This window comes from Seriola dumerili, unplaced genomic scaffold (genome assembly GCF_002260705.1).
Source record: "Seriola dumerili isolate Sdu_G_001 unplaced genomic scaffold, Sdu_1.0 BDQW01000052.1, whole genome shotgun sequence".
NCBI classification, from domain to species: domain Eukaryota; kingdom Metazoa; phylum Chordata; class Actinopteri; order Carangiformes; family Carangidae; genus Seriola; species Seriola dumerili.
In genome coordinates, this window is record NW_019174307.1 from 5,367,194 (window position 1) to 5,392,729 (window position 25,536).

At 40.6% G+C, this 25,536-nt stretch overlaps 2 protein-coding genes across 10 annotated transcripts in view; one reads left to right on the plus strand and one right to left on the minus strand.

The window, feature by feature from the left end:
* Positions 1-15,999, minus strand: part of myo1b (myosin IB) — a 57,126-nt gene extending 41,127 nt beyond the window's left edge. For 7 of the 9 annotated variants that reach the window (XM_022740439.1, XM_022740437.1, XM_022740441.1 and 4 more), the window contains exons 1-3: positions 15,763-15,999; positions 6,237-6,383; positions 2,883-2,998 (exon numbers count right to left, since the gene is read on the minus strand). In XM_022740439.1, coding sequence (XP_022596160.1) covers positions 2,883-2,998; positions 6,237-6,362 — 242 coding nt within the window. In that variant the 5' untranslated portion in view covers positions 6,363-6,383; positions 15,763-15,999. Of the gene's footprint in view, positions 1-2,882; positions 2,999-6,236; positions 6,384-15,762 lie in introns of those variants that run through there. The other 2 variants (XM_022740443.1, XM_022740442.1) reach the window with 1 other exon arrangement.
* A 1,021-nt stretch (positions 16,000-17,020) lies between these two features.
* On the plus strand, positions 17,021-25,206 carry LOC111218365 (basic leucine zipper and W2 domain-containing protein 1-A-like). Its single transcript, XM_022740638.1, has 12 exons — positions 17,021-17,113; positions 17,747-17,820; positions 18,325-18,501; positions 19,385-19,479; positions 19,579-19,644; positions 19,802-19,937; positions 22,523-22,632; positions 22,861-23,031; positions 23,370-23,516; positions 23,803-23,941; positions 24,110-24,232; positions 24,484-25,206. The coding sequence occupies exons 2-12, from the start codon at positions 17,757-17,759 to the stop codon at positions 24,513-24,515; spliced, it is 1,260 nt and encodes a 419-aa protein (XP_022596359.1). The 5' UTR covers positions 17,021-17,113; positions 17,747-17,756; the 3' UTR covers positions 24,516-25,206.
* The last annotated feature ends 330 nt before the right edge of the window (positions 25,207-25,536 follow it).

Consider the following 25,536-nt stretch of genomic DNA (forward strand, 5'->3'; position numbering starts at 1 on the left):
CCATCCTAAAATATTTAGAGGCCATGGCAAATCCAAGGCACTTTGGCCTCGTCTGCTGCGACCTGTTCTGAGCTGCTGATTTTATAGCGTTCAAGTGTCTAATGAGGATCAAAGACAGGAAGAGGAAGATTCCTCGGACCTCCCGTTGTTACCTTAATTAAAGTCCAACACTGATCCCCGTCAGCACTGGCCGGTCACTGTGGCAATAATGCCCCTCAGCCAGATGAGGCTCAGTCATGCAAAAAACAGGGTCATGAAAAACAGGAACTCTTTCTGGTTTGGGATCATTATGGGGAACTGGGAGTTATCTCATCAACATTCGCCATCATCTCTTTTTCTCTTTTTTTTTTTCTTTTGTTTAACAGAATTACAGAACTCTGGAGTATTGTCTACAAAATGTTCATACTGTTCTTTTGTATTTTCTGTTGTCTTAAAATGTAGACTTTCCACACATTAATGTGGTGATAAGTGAAATGGGGAAATAAGTCATTCAAAAAAAAAAAAAAAAAAAAAAAAAAAGAATTGCTTCTTTGTGTTTAAGGCATGACAAACCATGAATTTCAATCACATGCAGTGATGAATAATCGTTTCTCTGCTTTGATTACCAGTCAAGTCAAATATATTCAAATTACAATATCCAAATGTGCTTCCAAACCACAACTATCCAGCTGCCTCTAAGTTTAGAGATTTAAAAAAAAAAAAAAAAAAAAAAAATCCAAATTGTTTCTAAAAACTACACTAACACTGCAGAGTTAGAGGTGCAGGCAGTACTGGGGAAATACTAAAAATGTCTCATGTTTTTATAAACACTGGATGAAAAGTACGAAACACATGTAACGTACAATATGCTGTTCAATGAATACTCTGACATGGGAACAAATGCTTGTTTTCTAACCAGAAGTTCCATAAGTCCAGTATCAATTTCCTCTCTAGCTTTACATTAGCTTATCAGAGTGTGTTACTACTTGTGAAGAGGAGATTTGTAGTTTAAAAGGAGCAGTTATCCTATGGTAACAGCAGTTCTCTCTCCAGTGTATTTGTAAATAATTTGCTGGCTATCAAGAAAAAAAAAACAAAAAAAAAAAAAACATGCAAACAGCAGTTTTGGAGCTAGCCGTTGTGATGCCAAACATGTCACAGCGACATCTGCACCAAACATACACAGATCAAAATTGGCAAATTCAGTGGCCATCAATGCCATGAATGTGGGAGGCTACATAAATAAATAAAATATAATAATAACACTTGATGGTATGATGTCAGGCTGGGCCCAAAATGAAATGAGTGGAGAATAACGGGGCTGAAGCATTTGATCAGACTTGGGGTTTAACATTACTTGAGGACGATCAATGCAAAGCCACAAAGCTTGGTCCAGATGGTCAGACTGGGGGGATTAAGATGAATTTATGTAGCATGTTGAAACAATCTGCCTTTGACTGGCATTTTAGGTCCTCTATAAGAGACTGTCCCATTAAACAGAGCTTAATCTGCTTTACTTAAAGACTAATGATGAGGTGATGTTTAACATGTTTAGAGGATTCACATGTCACTCAGCGGATACAATTTCTGTTTCATCCCTCACTAGACATGCAGAAACTGAGATGGTTTTGAGCAGAGCTTGAACAGTGAGATATGTTGCACACTTGTGTGTCTTCTTCTTTTACCTGTTTGACAGCGCTTCCAGTTTAGACAGAAATTATAGGGTTGTGTATTCTATTGCAGCACCATAGCAGTGTTTTCGCATATTCTATCATACAGATCTTTCATGTTTTACATGAATTTCCTTTTAAAAAGGCAGGCACTGGTTTGAGCTCATGTCAGTATGGTATGAAAATGATCTTGCAAAGTCTTTGACAAATGGTCAGCTAACTGCCTAAATTATCTTGTGGTAATGCGTTCAACAACAACAACACGTTTAACCATCCTTAGATCATCCTTCTAGCAATATGCATGATTGCAATGCAGTCTATCTTCAACACAAAGGTTTTAAGCAAAATCTTTTAAAAAGGAAAACAATGACAGTTGACGTTCTCTATTCACATCCATAACTACATCTGTGTTTAAAGGCAGGAGGTGTTTCCTGTGAGCTGTGTTTGCTGTTTTGGGCGATTAAAGTCACTGAGCAGGTAAATTAAGACAACCTTCGAAATTCTACAACAATGCACTGAGTAACTGTCCATGAGAAAAACTCATGGTCTGCACCAGTAGTCCCTACCAGTTAATCGAAGAAAAGATAGAAGAGACAGGCATTGGAAAAACAAAAGGAGGGAAAAAAAAGTTAAATAAAAGCTAAACAGTGTGAAACTGTGTCATGTCGGTTCTGTATAGCTGGCTGTAAAGTAGAGCCAAGGAGCTTGCTTTTGTCTGCTGGGAGTATGTCTGTTCTGGGAGAAGGGCACTCTCGCTCTTTCAGTCTGTGTCTCTGAGGGGTTTTGCTGCAGCCTAGAGACACAGCAGGCTAATTGACGAGTGCTGGGCTTTGTTTTATCTTGGCAGCCTCACAGCAATGCTGACTTAATGTTGCCAATGGACAGATGGCATGCCACGGTGCTGAATGGCCGGCAGAAGCTGCAGACGGACTCTCCACACAAGAGCTAGTGTCCCTCTGATCTCAGTCCGCCCCTAGCCATCCGCATTAGTCACCGGGTCCACACTGATAATCCTCACAGAGGTTTGCAATACGCTGTATCCTCAACAGATTCAACATATGACAGCTCCTGCTCAACTCATTCAAACTAACAGTGCCTTGAAAAATACTTTTTGTGAAGTGCCATCCTCACCGGTTCATTGATGCAGCAACAACAACAAAAAAAAAAAAAAGATTTCAAATGAAAGAAATCAAATTTAAAACCTGGTTTTGGAAAGGACCAGGGAGAACTCACATGTGTGGACTAAGTTCATAGAAGTTTCTGTTGCGGTACTCCTCCACTTTTTCAGGTGTGTAGATGGGCAGGGACCTGTAGGGGTTCATAGAGATCACCACACTGCCGATGTATGTCTGTGGGGGAGAAGAAAATAAAAAGGGGGGGGGGGCAGTGAGTGTGAATCCACAAGACATTTCCTCAGGTTTTGCACAGACTGACAGGAGCACTGTTTCCAACAACCTTTCCTCCCCTCTGTCCATCTGGGTGTTAATTGCTGAGTCGAGGCAGGAGGAATTCTGCTGCTGTCAGCTTCTCTCAGCTGGGTATTACTAATGCAGTGTTGAGACATGCAATGCCTGAAGTGAAACTGAAGACATATAAAATGAAAGGTTCATGGAATCTGTGGGCCGGGCAGTAAACACAGCGCAAAGAGGTCATGATGCTAAGGGAGGGTATGTGTAAGTGTATGTGTGCGTGTGCAAGTGTTCATGCTGCCATACCAATATCAGACCTAGATATTAGCATTTGGTGTTAACAAAAACAACTTAAACTGAAAGAAATGAAAATCTTTCATGTTTCCCAAAAAAAACACTGTCACATCAGTCACTTGCATAATATGTAATTAAAATGCAAGATATCAAAATTGTCAGCAGTGGGTTTTTAATCAAAAAATAATAAATTGGTAGACATTTAAGCACTGCTTTCTCCGTTTCACATAAAATAACACCTTTATGTAACACTCACACAAGTCCTGTTCAGCAAATAACACTTGTCAGATATTTTCGAAAGCAAATGTAACCAGCAATCATCTTTATCATCCTCCTACGCTCAAAACAGAGCCCAGATAGCACTTTCAAACATCAACCTGAAACATTTTCTTTGCTTTCCATGGTAATGGCTGTTGCATAACCCACTCTGGGAAGAGTGGAGCATGGCCTTCCCCGTGGCAACACCACAACCTCCCACAGCCTCTCGTTCAATAGCACACCAGAGGCAGAATGAGGCCTTTTCAAGTGCAGAGGACGGGTACAAAAAGGGAAAGAGTGTGTGCAATGTAAACAAAAGTATCATGCGTTAATGGAGGGATTCTCTTGGAAAAGAATAAAGCAGAAAAACATTGTTTAACAAGTATGGAGATCATCTAACAAATCACAGAAAGCATCTCAGAAAACTGGTGTTAAAACAGCTATGAATTGGGGGCTTTTAACACACTAAATCCAAAACAAGTAAGGTAAAACCAAAAATATGACTTTCTGTGCTCTGATGGGGCCAAAAAACCCCGGTCTTCATATATTTCTACTGTTTGTTTTTTTTTCATTTCTGCCCCCTGCCTGCTAGTAGTATCATGTAGCTCATTTTCTTCAGGAAGGTTTCTCAGCAATCTTTTGACCTCCTCCACTGCAGTAAAAAGGTTGGGGTGGCATTGTAGCCTACGGTTAAAACTGAAATAAGTGTCATGTCTCATCAGCACAGACCAATAATGCAAACAGCATCATGCATGCTGCGCTATCTTTTCTTCCTTTTGCATTTGTAGAGATGCCTTCCTGCTTGTTATAAAACTCCATCTGCTACATGAATATTACAGCTGCTTGGATGACACATCGTATGCCCAGCAGCTACATAAATTAATCCAATTTTCTTTCTTTTTGTCACTCAGCTTCTAAACCACAAAACACACAGAGTTTAGGATCTATGTGCAAGACAATGTACCTATTCATCTGTCTGTTTATGAAAAAAATATAATTGCTTATCAAGTGACAACTTGGGAGTTGGATGTGACAAGTCACTTAGAGTCATGAAGTCATGATGAATTAAAAATGGCTGGGGCTGACAGATCAGCTGCTACGTAAAAAGAATATAGGTTAGGGACTGTGATCTCTTAACCTGAACTGTCATGAAAATAAGACTTTGATGGTTACTATAACACATCAGGACATCTGTTAATTACAACTCAGAGAATTCATTTAAGTGAATGCCATTTCATGAGGTGCCATTTCATCCTGCTGCAGTTTTGGTGTGGAAAAAGAAAATGCAATACACCTAATCATGACAGTCACAACGCAGAGTCAGTGGTAAAAATGGGGAGGGCTTTACAAGTTGAATAAACTTTGAGTAGCACTGACATTCTCAGTAATTCCTCTTGCTCAGTGAGACATAACAAGCAGTTAGCAGGGCGATTTTCATTCCCTTTGATTTTCCACTTAAGTTATTGGATACATGATGCGCTGTCCCTCTGGAAAACAAAGCCATGTTTCTTCTGCCCTGAGCTGTCATATGATAGTTTGGGGTGGGGGTTGGGACCATTTGTAAGGAATGATTCCACAGAGGGGAAAATGCATTCACATGCAAGGATTGTACACCACAGATTTATTGGATAAGTATAGGATTCAGAGCTTCTCTTGGTCATCAATCTTGAGGTGCAGTTTTTATGCCACCAAAAAGCTTCAATTATGGACCCAGAACCATGTGATTCCCACCTTTCCATGAATGTTTTTTTTTTTTTTTTCTTTACTTTCACTTCATGTGCAGTCAGTACTAAAGTAAAAAGAAGAGCATCAGAAGAATTTTCACCAGTGTAACTAAAACCTCTCTTGGAGGAGCATATGTTACATAAATTACTTTAAAAAGCACTGTGCACGGTTAACTACTCCACGACATTTAGGTCAGAGCCACACAGGAAATAGAAAGCTCTGAGCTCTGAGGGCATCTAAAAAGTAAAAACACCATTCCAATTCCTCAGCAGGATGTGGGCTGCATCTCAGCAAAATATCTAGACCACCACTAAGGCAATCATTGCTATATGAGGTGACATCATCCCTTGGGTCCTGTGAGCCAACAGCAGCCGGAAAAGAGCTGTAATCATCTCGGCTGGCATCTACAGGAGCCGACCTGCAGAGCAGAAGAATCGTGGAGGGCCACAGCGCTAAACCCAGAACCAATTGTCTGATGCAGGGATGATGGTTTAACAACCCCCACCCCTTTTTTTTTCTAGATATACAGCCCAACCAGGCTGCCAGCCTCTCCTTGTCCCTGAGCTCTGGATTTCACGCCTCATTTAAAGGCATCATCTACATTCATTGGTGATGTGATTTACTGATTGGCTGGTTACTGTGGTCTCTGTATCTGTGCCACTTCTGTAGCCAAGGCTAAAATGAGTGAGGAAATGGAGGAACAATGGGGTTATGAAATTGTATCTGCATGTTTCCTTGGTGAAGCCTTCTATAACAGACTTTAGAGGCAGAAGACTAACTTAAAGTGACTCTTACAATCACATAAAGTGTGTCCAGAGTCACTATACTGTTACACTGCTACTCAAATGACATTCAGTTACATTCATACAATTATCATTTGAATATAAAACAGTAGACTTACGTAGATCTCATTGTGGTCAAAGCGTTTCTTCAGGTTTTCGAGGAACGAGTCTTCAGACAGGGGCTCTAGGAGGACCATGTCGCCCACCCCGATCATGTTGTCTAGGAGTGACGTCTTCACCTCCATCTTGGCTGCAGGTGTCCCCCCCTGCACAGAAAAACGGGGGAAGGAAGAGACACATCACACATATTGCGAAAGTAAAAAAGGTATCCTGTGGAGGTTTTGGCCCAAAGCGCTATGGAGAGATGTGTTTATGAGTCAGCCCCCGTTTTGTTTTTTTTCCATGTCACAATGAGCCAGAACAGCCAGTGAAGAGGAAAACTGCCAACAAGCCAATATGGAGGTAAATAATGGAAAATTTAAATTGTTATTTTATCTGTTTTGCATATGCCTTGTGAGGAAGAAAATGCACTTCGCTTGTTTTTTTAGACGTCGAGGATACTCGCAAACATGATGCGAAACACTGCTTTAAGAAAAGTATCACTTTATTAAAACTATTAGGCCATTATTTTATGCTTGTTGTCTATTATTTGTGAGGTCGCTGGCAAAGTTTTTAAAGACATATTCTCTGACCAGAATATAAACAGTCCTAAACTTAGCTAATACAAATAAACTTTGGGGTGGACATGTTTGTACAGCAGCAGTTTGACTCCAGGGAGAGGAGTGTGGCCTTTTGATTGGCTATTCAGTCTTTTCCTCTGGCATGTGAGAACATCCCATAGGCTATTACATAACTGAAGAACTTTGCTCTTGACCTCTGGGTGTCAGCTCAGCTGTAATAGGCTCCTGTTTCAGGACATCTTATAAATCAAAGAAATGCCCCCCTCCCTGAAAACAGTAAACTGCTTCATAGTTCTTTGTCGCCTAACTCGATATAATATTTGGGGGCAGTAAAGGATCTGGGCTGGAGAGCACAATGACAAAAACAGTGCTGGGGGTGGCAGTTTTCAGTCTAGTGTCGCCTCCCCTCTCCTTTGGGACGGTAATCCCAATGCTATAGGGCTGGAGATAAAAGAGAGGCCTAGGATACATTCAGGGCCTTGACACAGGGATTTGTTGCAGCAAAAACCCAATGTCTGCAGTTGTGACAGACTGTCCACATCAGGCCAATGGATGAGGCCATGCAGTCATCTATTGTTCACTGCTGTTGCAGTACAGATGTCTCTTTTTGTATAGGCAGAAACAGACACTGGTTTGCACCAGATGATAATATAGCAAGGCTACATATTTTTAATGCACTTTGATGTTTGATACTTGTTTCAATGAATAAAGCAGTAATGTCTGACACTCTGACACGACACATCTTCTCCATAGATTCATCTCACACAAATGTTTTATACATAGTCTGACAGTGAATACACAGACATATAGTTTGGGGATTAAAGAGCTGGTTCAGAGGGTGATACAGTAAGTGATCTGAAAGAGTTGGTGGACAGCCAGAACAGGAAGACATGAAGCTCCAACATTAAATAAGAAAACCTTCACTTTCTTTCAAAGGCATAATTCTTGATCAGCTGTCACACCAGCTTTTAGCGGCAACTTAGGAGCAGCATGACATTCCTGAAAAAATAGATTCCCAGTGTAGGCTTTCATTTCAGTTTTTCTCTGGCCTCTGTTCCCCTGCAGGGCACAGTGTTATTGGCCCATAAAGAAGCTGCCAGGCTCTTAGTCGGAGACAAGTTCCAAAGCCACTCACTCCCACAAAACTTTTAAAAGATGAAGAAGAACGTTGCAAAATGATTTATGTTCATTTGCAATTAAAACATTTAAATGGCTTTAATGCTACAAAGTTGCCAAGAGTTTGATCTTGACTCTGATGGATATATTAAGCAGAGGGAGAAATATATGCTCACTTGTCAACCCATAGTCAACTGAACTCTGTTACAGTGTGCCCACTGACTGATGTAGTGTGTTGGTCTGATGGCACTGTGCCAAAACTTTCCCAGTGACGGCTCATGTCTACCAGCTGCTTTGGTTGTCTGCAGTGCAGTTTTAAATCAAGTTATTTCCTTTTAACATGGTCACTGGGGTCACTGATACTCTGGAGAGATGAAACAGCAATCACCTGCTCCGTGGCCTCATGCCATATGCTATCTTTCACTAGAGCTTCATCTTGCTGCTGCTTTGCTCCAGCATTCCAGATGTTTTTGTTGCCCTGAAGGTGTTTTTTTATTATTATTATTCTTATTATTCTTATTATTCTGTTTCCTTTAAATTGAATTTCATTTTGTTTGCTTTCCACATTTTCTCATTTCTCACATGCCACTAGGTTTATGAGTGGATGGAGAACAACCACACATTGCATAGACGGAACTGAGAGCAGATTTCTCTAACAATAAGATGTGTTGTACATAGATAAAGTCAACTTCACAAACTATCAGTAGCCCGGTCCAGAGCATCAGATGATGTTTGCGGGCAGTGGTGCGGATGAGAGCATGCTGCGTACGTGTTCCAGGACTGAACTCCCTGGCCAATCACAACCAAGTTTTCCTGATCAGTCCTAGCAGATGAGGTCATGGCTGAATTTCTTTCTCAGTAGAACCCTATTAACTACCCAGCTACTGCTACTGCCTAACAGTAAGTGCACAGACATGCAACAGTGACAGTGCTGAGTCTAGTCTCTGGTATGACCAGACAAGAGTTTAAACAGAAAACAGATGCTGAAGCCTTGGGGAGCACACTATGTGTCTGTGTCGCCCGAGTGCTTGTGCCATGCTGACCAACAACATATTGCATCTGTCTGCAGCCTGGGCGCCGGATGCCCTTAGCTCCTCTGCTGATAACCCACTACCCCAGATTTGCAACTGGCTTCCAGGCAGCCAGCGACACTGTCCCATTAATAAGAGTTGCTGCCTGCTGCTAACTGTGCTGGATCAAAAGTGAGAGAATGAGAGAAAACCTGACGGCCTTGATTAAACTCAGGGGATTATCCTCAATGCTCAGTGGTAGAGTGATGAGGAATATAAGTAGTCAGTATTGGTAAATGTTAAAAAACTAAATACATTGATTTTGTGGTTTGCTACATATGAAGGACAAAATACCCCCAACCTTTTATTTTGATTTTAGGTATTAAAAAAAATAAAATAAAAACACACTAGTTTTATCAAGCCAAATGAAAATGACCCTAGTATGAACCTAAGGCGAATTACTCAGAAACTGGATTAGAAGTGTCCTGCTTTATCAATCTCTCTGATGCATTTTATATCAGAGAGATTTAATCAATCTCTCTGATGGATGTTTAGGAGGCAAGCATCACATGCGGCCACATGGTTTAGCTGCTATTAATCTCAAATCTAAATCTCATGAATCAGTGATGTAGCAAAATTTATGGCCAAATGCCCTCGGCCTGGATGCATGTCACCTTAACTGAGTGTGTTCTCCAGAACTGACTGGCACAGAGACCATGTGCCTGTGACAAATAAGTGGTTTACACATCATTTAAATCTGGACCATTACATGCTGACTTAGACTTATGTGACAAAAGAATCGTGAACAGATTCTGTTGAGGAAAAAAAACTTCTATATATTGCTGGGCCTGAATGGAAACTTAAACGTACTTTGTAACTCTGCTTTGCAGGAATGGTGGGTGCATGAAATGGCAAAAGGGACAGTGTTTCATAGCAATTCTTAATGATTACTTTTTGAGGACTTCCTGGTAAACTGTCTGCCATTATTCATCACCTATCAGCAAGATGAATTCAATGTTAATACCTCCCTCCCTCCCACTGGTGTCACACAATATGAAGCATTCTGACAAGATCACACAGAGCACATTAGATGTGAGGAGAAGGTCAGTACTGAGTCACCGTTTTGATCCTACATAGGACATTCAGTGCACGTCACATGATTAAATATTAAATTGGGATTTGATCACAGATTATAGTGCTGTATTTAGAGGAGCTAAGTTGCCCAACGGAAAAACAAAACATGAGTGAGAGTTTTTAATCATCTTGAGTCTATTATTGATGGGTGGGCTGGGCCCAGGGTTTCAATGCATGTCACCAACAATATTATGATACATGCTTTGCTTCCTGCCTCTGACACTGACCTAGATTTCCCAGCAAGATCAGGCTATTGGGGAAATTTATGAAAAAACACCATTAAATGTACATATATTATTTACACACCTTAGACTGAGGCTGTGTGTTCTTTTCTGTCCTTCAGCAAGGAGGAAAGTCGCTCAACCAAAAGGTCAACAACCGTGCAAGCACTCACATGCAAAAATATGCACAATGCATAAGCGGTGAAAGAGTCAATGAACCAGCTGTTAATTGTTAGGATGCATGTACTTCATTACGAGTAAAAGAGCTCAGTGTTTATCAGTTTTGAAATAGTAAAAATGTTCATCATGGTCAACAAAGCCGGCAGCCTGCGATGACATGTGGTCTGCAGGAAAGCAAATGGGTACTGTGTGAGCCACACTGAGAGATGATTGGTGTCATTCTACCTTGGGAGCGGCTGTTTTAGAAGACAGTGGCATCTATGTGCAAACAAGTGGTGATAAAAATCTATTCTGCAGCGTAATAGTCTGAAAATTCCCCATCATATCAGCCTGGCATTGTCACGGGGCAGAAGAGTCACTACATCACAGGCTGCTGGCAATGATGGAGATTAAAGCCCTCCCTAATGGAGCAGCAGCAGGGCATGGGGCTCTGCCAAAGAGCAGGCCTGAGCAGAGAGGACAGAGGTTTAGAGGGGCAGAGAGCGAGCAGCTGCCTGGGAAAGTGACCTGGAATCCAGAGTCCTCAACACCGCTCCAGGTGGTGTGTGAGTGAGCGTGAGCAAAGGCTGACACACGAAAAAACTGGCAGTCACTCCACTTGCTGCCACACTGCAGACTGAACAAACTGAAAACGTTTTTGAACATTTTGCACTTAATGATTGTGAACTGGTGATTTCTGTCAAAACTGCACACATTTGATACTGTAAAATTTTGACATACACTATGATAAGGCTAAGATCACACAGATCATTCTCCATTAGCTTAGTTGTGTGTGAGACAAGTTTTGTTTTCATGCCACACAATTATAAAGGTCTGGTTAAACATAAACCTGTAATCCAAACAAACACTGCCCTTTATTTACAATACAGCTCAAACAGCAAGGACACATCAAGACTGGTAGCTATCCAACACATTAGCCTGCAGCTGGCAGTGAAGATGACAAAGGATCAAACAACCACAGCGTAATTAATCCTCTGACCACATGCCACATGCAATCTTCATTGAAAAGAGACCAGATGACTGATAGGAATAACTGTCCCTGACAACATTAATTTTCTTCAGCTTCTTACTGTGAAAGATTACTTCCGACATGATCACAAAATGATCTGCCAAAGTTGGAACAATTCTGGTAATGTCACATGAGTGATTTCTGTATTTGAGTTTTTTTGGCTGTGCAGTTCACTGATCTGAAGTGGGCGGGGTTCAGTTGGAAAAAGGTGACACAGCAATTAGGTTTTAACATCATTTGAATCAAAATGTGATCATTAGGCAGCTTTTCTCACAGCAGACATTTTGATTTGTAGGCACAGCAAAATTAATCTAGTTACTGAACTGCTATATCTGGCAAGCTAACCGCTTATACACTATCCAGCTGGTTTAGTTCTAGTTGGCCTCAATAGCTTCCTCTCTATTTTCTCTGTAATGTGCTGCTTACACCCCCTGACATTTGGTCACCACAGTACACCATTTGGTTAAATGAAAACTTGTGGAAATAAAGCTCTCTTGGATATCAAGCTAGCTAATGGTCAGTTAGCAAGCTCATTAGCTCAGCTTGGTTGCTAATACAGACAAAGTTCACACAAGTTATTTAAAACACATATTTGTATCATTGACTCCTGTCTGAAAACCATTGCTCTTTTGTGGAGCAGTTTATACTCTAACAGAAGAGGTTAAATAAAAGTGAAAGGTGCAATGGAACTAATAAGCTACAATAACTTACTCCGTTTTGGACTCTGGCTCACCATCCCTCAAAAGGTCAGCACTGTCAAGACAGCTTGTTATCAGTCAATGGTGCAAATTCACATGTCAAACTTCCCCCAAGTTGAGATTCATGTGAAAAACTGGCTTGGGTTTACTTATCCCCCGCAAGTGAATCCAATTATCGTGGCAACTCCACTGGAATGAACTGAATTTGCCACAAAAAAATGCAGTTGAAATAAAATGAAGGCCCTGGTTTACTCAAGTGTGACAGTGAGCCATCATGCACAATATGAGGACAACAGAAGAAGCTAAATGGAATCTTATTTTATTATTTACCCCTATGCTTTGATGGATGCTTATTTCATTATAAATATGTAATGCTATCAAGAAAACCCTTGAAATCAAGCAATCAGTGGCTTTTTATATGTATTTTCACAAATGGAACAGATTGATGTTTGCCATTCCTCCCCTTCTCTTCATGAGCAATGGGACAGCACTGGTTAAGTGTGCCAAGATGTCCCTGATCTGCACACAATGGATAGACTATGTGAAAGCTATGAGCCTTTTACGACCGATTTCAAATTGCATCACAAAACAGGTGGAAGCTAATTTTGTGCTAGACACATTTTCAACTGGCTGCTCTAAACAGCAATGTAAAGTAATGTTCCATAACCAACAGAACATAAAACATGTTCACATGTATCCACACAGATTGCATGTAATGCTTTAAAAGGATTAGAGAGGTAAAAGATCTAAACAATGACAGGTCCAGATTTCTCACTGTAATGGAGACACTGTTGCTACTGTCGCAACCGGACACTTGCATCCTGATACTGGGGTTTACTTAGGTGGTGAGGGTAGTGTTTTACATAAAAAAACCCCTAACCCTTCCTACAAAAGGTATTTTTCTACAATTAATGCAATCAATGTTCTTCTTTCCTGTTCCTAAGGGTTCACAATGTTGAACTTCACCAGTAACAACAGCTCTAAAGTGACTCATCTGCTTTTTTTATAACTGCACACAGGAGAAGGCTGCAAGGCTGCAACATTTTTCACTGTATTACATGAATACACTCAAATGTTCCAGCTAGTAGGCAGCTTCAGCGATGTCTGCACAACAGGCAGTCAAACACTTGGTCTGGCTTGGTTTCACATAAGTGAATGGAGAAAGCAGCTGTACTGGACTTAACAAAGCAACAGTGAGCTGAATCAAAATGTACAGTATTATTACACTGGGTCGCTTAAGAGAGGCAAAAGACAAAGTTTAAGCAGTTAAGTTGCAGGGCTGGGAATCTTTCTGAGTGAAACAGCACAGGGAAAAGCTCTTTGTTAGGATGTCGAATTTGAAGACAATGTGTGAGTTTTACCCTTTTTACTCCAAACTAACATAAAGATATTTTTTAAATTCACTATAAGATCTGCTTTATAGCAAAAAGGTAGCTATGTAGCATTCAGAGGAGTTTTGATGCTTCCTGGCATCAGAAAATCCTCATGTAAGAGAGCCTGCTGAAGGCTTTTACAGGTCCAGTCAGTGGATCTGCATATGTGTGCTCCTGTCTGCCTCCGTTGATGCAGGGCTAACACAAGACACACGCCTCACTACACTAAGCTGCACGGGTAGACAAGTTCAAACACTATTCATCACCATGGCACCGGCTGAGGGACTTTGGTCCTCTACACACACCACATTAGACCATAGCATCTCACCCCACGGTGTTCATGAAGAGGCTTTTGGCACATTAGAAAAAGCTGTTGCAACTTAAAACACACAGGCCAACAAGCTCACACTGAGTAGAGCTACTAGACTGGCCAACAGTCCCACACACTGCCATCATCCAAGTCTGAGCTAAACGGTTGTTACTTTTTCCAGGAGTCTCTCTGTAACTCAGAAGGCTTACCACACACTACCTTTCACAGTCATCTTACATCACTGTTTGTTTGATCAGTGCGGGTAATAAAGTTCCCATCTGGTTTCCCAACTGAGACTCTGGCCAACAGAGGCGGGACATATTTGTGGAAAACCACAAAGAGAGAAACACAATCCTTAAAAAAAAAAAGTTCTTATCTGATCCTCTTGGGATTTCACGTTCACAAATGGAATTATGAGTTGAAAAGCTGCAGGATTCAAAGCAGAAACAATCTTGCATCACAAGGCAATCAAACCACAAACTAGAACATTTAAAGCAGAACGAGCCTGTGAGTTTGTTACATTTCCACTGCATTCGTGTTTTGAATCAGTTATGTCTGCATACTTCTGAAACATGAATATTATAGACTGTAAATACTCATAGTCTGGGACAAAAAATAAATAAATTCAAAGCCAAAGTCAAGGACTAATTTATGTTTAGACTGACTACAATCAGCAGTTTCTGTGGGCCATGACTCTGATCTGAAATCAGGTCTGTTAGAAATCGACTCCCATTCATGCATTAACAAATATTTTTCATGCAAGTCTGAGCTAAACAGGACTGTGTTGAAACCAATAGTAAAAGGATTATTCCTAAAATACATAAAAAAAATACTTTTTATGGCATTCAATAAGGACTTTGTAGAATTTTTCCGATAGTATAATGACTTCTGTGGTTTTAGCCATCTTTTTTATCTGATGTAATAGCAGTGTATTTAATATTACAGTGTTAGCTTTTTTTTTCTTAAGCCACCATAGCTTTCTTCCCATATGGTATTCCCCTCTTTGTTTCATTCTATGAGTTCCAGACTGGATCCCACAGGGGACCTCAGCAGAGAGAAAGCAAGTCAACTTTGACAAGGGGGGAACTTTGGGATGTTTCTCAGAGAGGTGAATAGTTTTATTCATGCGGTAATGTATTCCATTATGATCTCAGGGGAGCACTGGACCTTCTGCACCTTCAGTCAGTTCAGCCACTTTTACAGCTGACATGGATGTTTTTAACTTTAGATTCAAGTGTATCCACAGATCATAGTTTACGTAATTTATGGGTATAATCTTCATGAAAGAAGAATAGTGGCTTTTAGAGTTATCCTAAAGTGGAGACAGAGTTTATACCCCCCCCCCCCTTCCCCCTCCTCTCATGACACGAATGTTTGATGATACTATTTACAGTTATTGTTCCTGCTTTGGCTGTGCACGAGCGCCGATGACCGCAGCATCTAAAAAGACTGAACTCGCAAGGAGTTTAAGAGCATCTGCTACTGTCCTCTGCGTCGGAGTCTGCAGTTGTTGACTCTTGAATGACAAAGATGGTGCTTAATCCCGCAGATGTAGGCAATTAGCGATCACACTTTTTATTCACATTGCCTAATGAGCTTTGGTTTGGACCAAGAAACACACAAACAGCCGAACTGAACTCGGACATAACCTGCCCTGCAAGTTTTATCCTCCAACCACTACAATTCGTTCACAAAGAGAAAGAAAAATATACAAAAAAATCCCAACCCCCTCCTCCTCCTCGAAGTAACGAGGAATGAATGAGTTGGGAAGCAGACGGTCTCATGCAAAGTTAACTTTTGAGAAAAGTTGCCGCGGGTGCAACCGTGGATCAAAACAGACCCAAACAGAAAGAAAGGGCTCGCATTTGTAACATTTTCTGCATCTAGCCGAGAAAGAGAAGATGTCAAACTTGCCTCTTTATCTCTGCAAGACTTGCTCCCTCTTGTCCTAAATCCACTCTACGGACAAAAGTAGGATCCCAGAAGTGATTCCCCAAGTCTGGAGTGGCTCCTGAAGCCCTTCCCCGCTGCCTTTACTTCAACTCGTGTCTGCTGTGCTGGATGAAGCTGGACGTGGCTCTCATCCGAATCTCAGCACTTTGAATGGAGCTCTGGGTGGACTTGAGCCTGAAGGGTCCGCCGGGCGTAGGGAGCGGCTGGAGCGGCGTCACTGGGCTAGTCCAGCGTCCCCTAATCACCTCCAGTGCGGGAGGGGGGCTGGACTGGGTTGTGATGCCTTCAAATGTTGTCGGAATAATTGTCATTTCATTGTTTTTGTACAAGTACTTTTCTTGAATCTAGTTGTGATTATATTATGGGGACACAAGCTTTTCAAAACCTAAGCCCCGCCAAACATATAGGCCACCAAAAATACCAGCCATTTTCTAATATATATCTAAACATTCAGGAAGCATGACTAAATATTTTTACATCTTGTGACTTTCATGATGAAGAAGGTGGGTTTGTCTTACAGGAGATTGACTCTGGAAAATAAATTAATAAATGATGGATGTGGGTTGGAAGTAATGTGCTTTAAACTATCTGATCTACTATTATGAATCTAATAAGACTTATTACAAATTCCATCTTTGGTTAAAATTAAAAAATTAAAAAAAGAATATTTGACTGAACATGTTCAAAAAAGTTCCTGGAATTAGATCCACGATTTACGAGGCGAACGGTAACGCAGCATTAAGGCTTCCCCTTCATCCCATAGACAGATACGCCATCCACCCGACAGCACAACACCCCCCTCCTGTGTCTTCAGTCTAAATCGCATCGACATGTTGACCGATTGTTTAATGATACAAAATCTGGGTCAGTTTCGTGTGTTAATAGAGAGAGTTTTAACTCTTGTTTCTAACTGCCAGGAAACTTATCCTGTTCAAGTTGTTGTATTTCTTCACTTCATTCACTCTTTATCTAAATGACTTCGAAAAGTAAGTGGGGGGGGGTTGCAAGGGTTGTAGTTGTATTCATCAAGTCTGCATAACAGGCAGAGTAGGCATGCAGCCATATTCTATTAACTACTACATTCTTTAGTAAATTTACCCCGGTTATTTCACTCAGATAACATTTTCTCAGTTTTTAAGAGTTTACGAACTCTATTCTCCCCACACAAAGTGTGGTGACCCAGATAGAGTGCGTGCTAACGCGCATGCGCTGATGTGTCTGCAATTTCCTTTTCCCTGAATCTGGCGGAACTAGTGTCCGGTGGTATTAGTTTTTATTTCACGGACTGTTTTTGCTCATAAAGAGGATTTCGGTGAGTTGGAGATTGTTTTTGGTTGATGTAACTGAGTGGGTGGTCATATATGTAAGCGTGCTATGGCACTGCGGCTGGAAAATACATCAAGCTGAAGCGGCCTGAGCGCTACCAGGTGTTATCGGAAGTCGGACATCAGTGCTGGCTCTGCCTGCCTTCAGAAACCTATATTTTTATGTCACAGTTTTATGTTATTTACTCAGATTTTGCTAAGCCAGTGTTTTTGGAAATACGTAACGGTAACTAATGTCGTGTCGTTTTGCATCGTAACAGTGAACACTGGTCCAACTTATTCGCTATGAATACGCCAGATCTCATTTAACTAGAGGTGACGTTTACAGTGCTGAAGATGTTAGTTACCTCGAACTGTTACGTTTACAAATATCAGTCAAAGATCATTACATGCCCCTGGCTTGTTTTAACTCACAATGCATGTGTGATTATACACACATAACACTGTGCAGAATATGTGTAGAATGTGTGTCATTATAAGCCCCACTTCTTTAATAAAATGAAGGGATGGCAGGAATAGTTGTTTTCACAGATAGATGGAGGGAGCACAGAGGATGGAAAAATGATTATCATTTTATTGTCTTAATCCTGTTCTTATTTCATTTCCCCTTTGCTTTACAGAGAGTTTTTTATGAGTAATCAAAGGCAGCAGAAGCCTACGCTAACAGGCCAGCGTTTTAAAACTCGGAAAAGAGGTAAGAAGCTTTAAGGCAAAAATCACACAGTTGTTCTCACTAGAACTGAATATTTTGTTTGGATAGCCTTTATCAGTGGTTTGTAAACCAATAAGTCTCCTTCAGGTTCCATGAGAAACACCTCACCTATTACCTGCTTACAATCAACAACACAGGAATATGATTGTGTTTTCAGTGATCAAACTGAGGAACATGCTCATTTGTTTACTCACTTAATATTCAACACATACATACATACATAAAGATGGGTATCTGGCCCAAAACTGTTGTGTGGCAAATGAATATACACTAATTACTATCTATTCTTCAATGCCACTGAAGAGTAAGCTCACACAGCAACTAAAAATGTGTTGGCCTATACATCTTACCTTGTGCAAAATAAGGAAGTGTGTAAATCTGTGGATGTTCACATCCTGAGTATGGCTTTGGATGTGTCTTTTAGAATCATGAGATCACCAGTACATGGAAGGGATAAACCGAAATTAATATCTGTGTTTTCAACAGATGAAAAGGAGAGGTTCGACCCTTCCCAGTTTCAGGAAAGTATCATACAAGGTCTGAACCAAACTGGCACTGATTTGGAAGCTGTTGCAAAGTTCCTTGATGCCTCTGGTGCCAAACTTGACTACCGACGCTATGCTGAGACTTTGTTCGACATCCTGGTGGCTGGTGGAATGCTGGGTAAGTGGCAGGACACCTAGCGTGATTATCGTTAGGGCAGGGTAATTAATCTACAAAGTATCAAAACTGACATTTTTGAAAAACAGAAACTCTCACCAACTTAAATGTGCTCATGGTTCATTCAGTTAATACTTTCCCCTTACTTTGTAGCCGTGCACTCTTCCTATTCAGCAATGTGATTATGACTGCTATCCATGTTGTATTCACCACTGTCTGGTAGTCTCGACTGATAAGACCCAATCAGGAGGCAAGGCACGCAGATGCCCGGCATAAACATAGCAAAAGTGATGCGTTTTAAAACAAAAATGTGTTAGTGTGGACATAGCCTGAGGCTCAGTGTTTGCACTTGTGTCATAAATATCACCAGCTTCGCTTTGAGTGAATGCACACTTACGTTAGTTGGATGGAGCGGAGGCACGTGACTGAACACAAGGTACTATTCTTTGAAGGGCAGTTACTGAACGCACACGTTTGGGAAAGTATTAACTGAATTAATATCTAGGTTGTAAGCATCAGTTTTGATACTTTTTAGGCTTTTTGTAATCGATCAGCCCTTGTTTGAAATAAGTGATATTGATGATGAAGTCATATCGCCCAGCCCTAACTATTGTTGTGATGGAGATAAAATTCGGCAGTTATACAGCTAAGCGCTATATGCATCATCAGACTAAAACTAGCCAGGATAAGAGCAAACAAGTGCCCGCAGTGGTGTCTTGACTTGGATACCATAGCTAAAACAATGGAAATATTAAAAATACTTTTATATTCCTTATTCAGTTTCTTGCAACTGTTAGACATAAACTGTAAAAAAAAAAAAAAAAATTAAGCTACTCATCTGAGACATAACACTCACAAAATTGAAAAAAACTGTGTTTCTTTACAGCCCCAGGGGGTACCTTGTCGGACGACGTGACATGCACAGACTTCTGTCTCTTCAAAGCACAAGAGGACATGGAGACCATGCAGGCATATGCACAGGTGAATACCAAAGTGTTGTTCACTGTTCAGTGTTATCAAAAGAAAGATAAAAATCAAATTTAGCGCAAATAATGAAACATGTTTTGTGTTTCCTTTCAGGTCTTTAACAAGCTCATCAGGCGTTACAAATACTTGGAGAAAGGATTTGAGGAGGAAATTAAAAAGGTTTGTATTTTTGCTAAAGCTATTTTTACAAGAACATCCAGCACTTGTCTAGGCCAAGTTTTCTGAATTCATGACCATTTTATTCAAACCCAATATTTATATGTCTGACTCACAATTCAGCCTAAAGGTCTGTGTTTATATGTTTGCTCTGTGGCAGCTGCTGCTGTTTCTCAAGGGCTTCACAGAGTCTGAGCGCAACAAGCTGGCCATGCTAACAGGAATTCTGCTTGCCAACGGCAATATCTCTGCATCCATTCTTAGCAGCCTCTTCAATGAGAACCTGGTCAAAGAAGGTACATACTTCTGTGCCTCATATGCATGCCAACTTGTGTTTTTGGTTGTTTAGCTGATATAGTCCACAGGTAGAAGCAGCTGGACTGAAATTAAATATGCAGATGTAAAAAGGGGAAGAATCTTGTACCTTCTTATGTTTTTTATTTTCTTTCCATCCTCTTTATTGAGTTCTTCTAACATTGTTAAAACACTATCCTCTCTAGCTCTTTTTGTTTTCTCTAGCTCTCTTTTCTACATCTGTATTTTTTTAACAATACAATTTACAATTGATCAAAATCACAATGATTTCTTAAAATTTAAAGAACAAATATGCAAATTAACATCTTAACATGCGAATTAACATTTTATTAACAATTAAGTTTACAATCTTATACCTGCATAAATGGCGTACAGTTATTTGTCTAAAAATAACAGCGTGAAAGGCAATCATGCAAACAAGTGCTTGAGAGTATAAAGGTTTTTGTTTTAATCAGACACTATGGAAAAGCCATACATGCCTGCAGACACGTCTGTTATCAGTGGTACTCTGATGAAGATGCATTAAGCATATAAAATGTAGTTTCGTTGTCAGGTATTGGGAATCATTCGATTAAAGAAATTGAGTGGTTCCTCCAGTGAGATAAACATTGTTACTGCGATCTTATTTTTCCTCATGAGTTGACAAATGGCAAATGTGGGGGTGACTAATGACACCACTTGCAGACTGGCTTAGTCATGTTGTACAGTTATGATGGGTAGATGATTTGTTTGTTTTTCGTTCTTCTTTTTCTTTTGGCTGTTTGCTTTGCTCTTGTTAATTACTTACATGAAATCAATACTTGTCCCTGCATTACTATATTTTTCTCAAAGATAAATATACTACACATTAATCTTTGAAATTCTAATGACGAGAATTAGTAATGACTGAATACACAAGATAAACATTCAGGGAAATCTCCATCAACCATTCTGGCTATTGTTAGTTGGCAGTAAAGTTAATTCTAAAGACAGACATCCAAACTGCCATAAAGCCATAACACACCCAGTTACCCTCAAAGAACTAGTGCCAACACAGGGCAACTGATCAATCTAGCCCAACAATTACTGGATCATTGAGGCCACTACTGATATCGATAATTTGAGAGCTAAAAGAAAATTGAATATATCTATCGGATATATACACATGCATATATAAGCACAAACACAGTGGTTTCAGAAATCATTTAGACCCCTTCACTTTTCGCACACATTACTGTGTATTAGATTTAATTTTAAATGGATAAAATTGCCCTTTTTGCCCATGAATCTGCACTCAATAACACAAAATGACAAAGTGAAAACACGTTTGCAAATTTAAAACCTCAAAAACTGAAATCATCTTGCATCCTGTTTACTTTAATTTTCCTTGTGATGTCAGGACAAAAAGCAAGCCATAAAGTCCACGGAACTCCCCGTAGACCTTTGCGTTAAAACTATGGTCAGACATAGATCAAGGCAAGGGTATAAAGCCATTTCTAAAGCTTGTGTGTTCCCAGGAGCACAGTGGTGTCAATAATTTTCAAATGGAAGAAGTTAGGAAGCACCAGGACTCTTCCTAGAGTTGACAGTCGGGCCAAATTGAGTAACTGGGCATGAAGTAACAGTCACTCTACAGAGTGTCAGAAGTCCTGTGCAGAGATGAGAGAACCTGCCGGAAGGACGACCATCTCAGCAGCACTCCATTAATCGGGCCTTTATTGTAGAGTGACTAGATTGAAGCCACTTTGAGTAAAAGGCATATGACAGCCTGCTTGGAGTTTCTGCTTTTGGCTATATTTACTTGTAAAATGATCACTCAGAGAGAAAGTTAGAGGCGACAGAATATCTTTCTTATTTTGTCTCTCACACAGCACACAGCCTCCGTCTGGGTAACATTTTGCTGCTCCCTCCCTCTGCCACTCACTATACAGAGTAGACACGGAGGAGTGTCTCTCACTTGTGGAGCATTACTGGCGACTCTCCTTAATGGAAAGTAGCTGCTTTAAGTCCCAAAAATTGCTATATTTGTCGCTAGGTGTTTTCTTTTTTTCTTACTTTGAATGTCCTTTGAGTCATGGACAATGGTGTTTATAGGTACGGCCCTGCTGTTGTGGTCCAGCCAAAAAAATAGCTGCAGGTGGCACTTAGGGTTTTCTTTGCTGTGACCAAGTTTTTTCTGCTGATTGTCTTTTGTTTGTGAAAGAAAAGAAGATTGGCCACAAAAACTGCAGTTGATGGAGCTTCAGTTGGGCCATGATAGTGATGATCGCCACTCAGCTTAGTGTATCAAGGCCCTTAAACAGATATGATAGATAGAAGGAAGGTCTTGCCTGTATCACATTATAGAACTGGCACTGCTCACTGAAGTCCTACTGTATTTTGTTTAGACAGAGATGCATGTTTAATATACCTGTGGTTCTAACTTATTTTGTTGACTGCATTATTGTATTTTGAGGCATTGATCCAGTAAAAACCTGTCTAATCGCATCCTGTGGAGCTGTGTTTACCAACGTGTTAGTCAGGCCTCAACATTATCCTGGCAGGTCTGTTACCAACAGCTGACTCACATTTTTATGCATTTGTTCAGGTGTTTCTGCATGCTTTGCTGTAAAACTCTTCAAATCCTGGCTTTCTGAAAAGGACATCAACTCTGTTGCTGCCAGTCTCCGAAAGGTTGGCATGGACAACAGGCTCATGGTGAGAATGATATCTTGAAGTCTTTACGAGGTTTAGGCGTTATGCTTCCCAATGCAAAAAAGGTTGACAATGTGTCTGTGCTTTCTACGTAAGATTGATGAAAATAAAATTAATAATCAGCATGAATGTACCAGCTCCAAACTACTGTGGCATCTAGTACTTAATTAATGAACAAGGCTTGTCTGCTGAAAAGAGTTTGTCTCAATATTTGATTGTGTGCCTTTTCAGGAGCTGTTCCCTGCAAATAAGCGCAGTTGTGAGCACTTCTCGAAGTACTTCACAGACGCTGGGCTCAAGGAGCTTTCGGACTTTGCAAGAAACCAGCAGTCCATAGGTGCTCGCAAGGAGCTGCAGAAAGAGCTTCAGGAGCAGATGTCACGTGGGGACCCCCTCAGAGATGTAAGCCTTGTTACATTTTGAGCTTCATTTACACCGAGTCCCTTTTTGTATGACAGCACTGAGCGTACCACTTAAGATTGCTTTCTACTTAGCCTCTGCCCCGCTTTGTCTTGAGGAGTGCTGAACAAAAAGATGCAGTGACTCAATGACAAGTTGCTGAAATCAGCCTACTCAACCTGAACATGTTATCTGCTCCTGCAAGCCCCTGTATCCCGCCAGGGTTCTCATACCTGAGACTTCTGCAAGATTTGATAAGCAATAAGTCTCAGCACATGCTGACATTGGTTTACCTGCTTTGCTAATAATAAGTGTTACATCTCTGGTCTTGGGCCTTACAGATCATCACCTACCTCCGAGAGGAAATCAAGAAAAACAACATCTCCGAGCAGACGATGATTGGACTAATTTGGTCCAGTGTAATGAGCTCCGTGGAGTGGAACAAGAAGGAGGAGCTGGTCACAGAACAAGCCATCAAACATTTAAAGGTGATACTTACATGGCTCTGCTGTTCTTTGATTCTGTGGCAGTCATGGCAACGCACTCCGAAACGAGAGATCCAAAAAAAAACTTAGGGATGTCACTCTTAAATTGTGCCTCAGAGATTTTTCAAAATCCAGGCTGCTGTAGGTTTTGAATTTAGCAGAGAAGATAATTGATTTATGAACCTAAAGCCATTCCACCAGTACAGAGGAAGTAATGAAAGAAATCATAAAAATATCTTGAACCCTCCTCCCACTCCTTGTCTGAATTTTCCCTCTTTTACATTCTCAGCAATACAGCCCACTGTTGAAGGCCTTTACCTCCCAGGGCCTCTCTGAACTTACTCTCCTGCTGAAGATCCAGGAGTACTGTTATGACAACATCCATTTCATGAAGGCCTTCCAGAAAATAGTTGTGCTGCTCTACAAAGGTGAGTTGTTTTTTTGTGTAAGTAAGGCTCTTTTTTTCCATTCCCACAACTGGGAGAAAAAGATCACGTTGGAAGCTAGGTGAATGACCCATCAACCTTCTTGGCAACAAGCACCTGCAGGTACATCTGTTCTCTTAGTCATTTTCTTTTTTTGTATATTCTTAAAAGCGGATGTCTTGAGTGAAGAGGCGATTCTGAAATGGTACAATGAAGCCCACCTAGCCAAAGGAAAGAGTGTTTTCCTTGAACAGATGAAAAAGTTTGTTGAATGGCTCAAGAATGCAGAGGAAGGTAAGCAATGTTTTGTTTTGTTTTTTCTTTTCTTTTTTTTTCTGGGGGGGGGGGTTCTACCTCCCACAGCTGTAAATGGCCAAAAAGACTTGGCAAGGGTTTGTGCTTTGTCTCATTTGTGTCGAATAACAAACTGATGTAATTGATGTACACCCTATTCAGTATCTTTCTTTCTGCCTTAGTGATATTGGTAGTAAAGCTTCTTGTGCAGATGTGTGAGCACAGTGCTGACTGATGTTTTCTTTTTCCAGAGTCCGAATCTGAGGAAGAGGACGCAGACTGAGCTCCACTTGCTATAACTACCATCTTGAGTTGTATTTTTACATAAACACAGCACCAGATGCAGTAGAGGGATTTGTTACTGAAGTCTGTCTATATTTCTTTTTTCCTTATCTCTTCTCTACCTCCTCACATCTAGTTCAACTGTAATGGAAGGGCTTTAATACTGTTTTTATTTTCTACATGTTTTGGGCCTGAATCAATACTTGTACTCTCCTTTATACTCTCCAGGAGCCGGTCACAGTGCCACAGTTAGCTAAATAGATTGAAACCCCTTTCATGTAACAAAGGGAGGGGAGGGGGTGGGGGTTTTGGAAAGATAGTTCCTTTTAAAATTAGCCAGTTTGAAGGCATATTTCACAGTTATTGTATTTAGTCATGGAACTCTTACTTGCCAGAGGTCTATCTGTGTAGCCATGATATCTTGGTGCTCTGAGAGGCAAACTGTTTTTGTAATCTCATTTTATGTCTCTGCCAATTATGTGACAACTCTGAATTTATTGCCGGTTTTTAGATACTGTCTCCATTATTGGTGATGGAGCTGTGTTGTTTCAAAGGTGATGGTGGCAATGCCCCATAAAATTGAATTTAATTGCTTCACACATCTTAAGTAACAGAACCATGCTAGCTTTGTAGGGTTTTTCCTTTACCATACAGTTTAACTTTTTAAAATAAATGGAAATTCATGGTTTTCATTTCTGCTGTTTTTATTCATACCGGGCACATACAGATTAATCACATCAAATTATGCAGTGAAGGAAGGACAACTCTTATGAGCAATTAGGAAAAAAAAAAAATAGCATACATTTACAGTCATACAGACAGCCAATCATATGGAGAGGGTCAAGGAAATCCATTTGCTGTGTTCCAGATCAACTTATGTTCCCTCGAAATTTTCCATTGGTTGATCCCTAGCCTCACCTAATCAAGTAATCAAGAAAGGCAGCCTGGCTTGCGTGACCTGAGGTGCAAACAACGATCTCATTCACTTCAGTCCTATCCCACTTTAAATGGTAATTATGGTT

Bases quoted from the DNA above. Each gene is read 5' to 3' on its own strand.
- LOC111218365 (XM_022740638.1), top strand. From the start codon at position 17,757: ATGAGTAATCAAAGGCAGCAGAAGCCTACGCTAACAGGCCAGCGTTTT. The intron at 18,502-19,384 runs GTAAGTGGCAGG...GTTTCTTTACAG, and splicing joins GGTGGCTGGTGGAATGCTGG to CCCCAGGGGGTACCTTGTCG. The intron at 22,633-22,860 runs GTGAGAATGATA...GTGCCTTTTCAG, and splicing joins GCATGGACAACAGGCTCATG to GAGCTGTTCCCTGCAAATAA.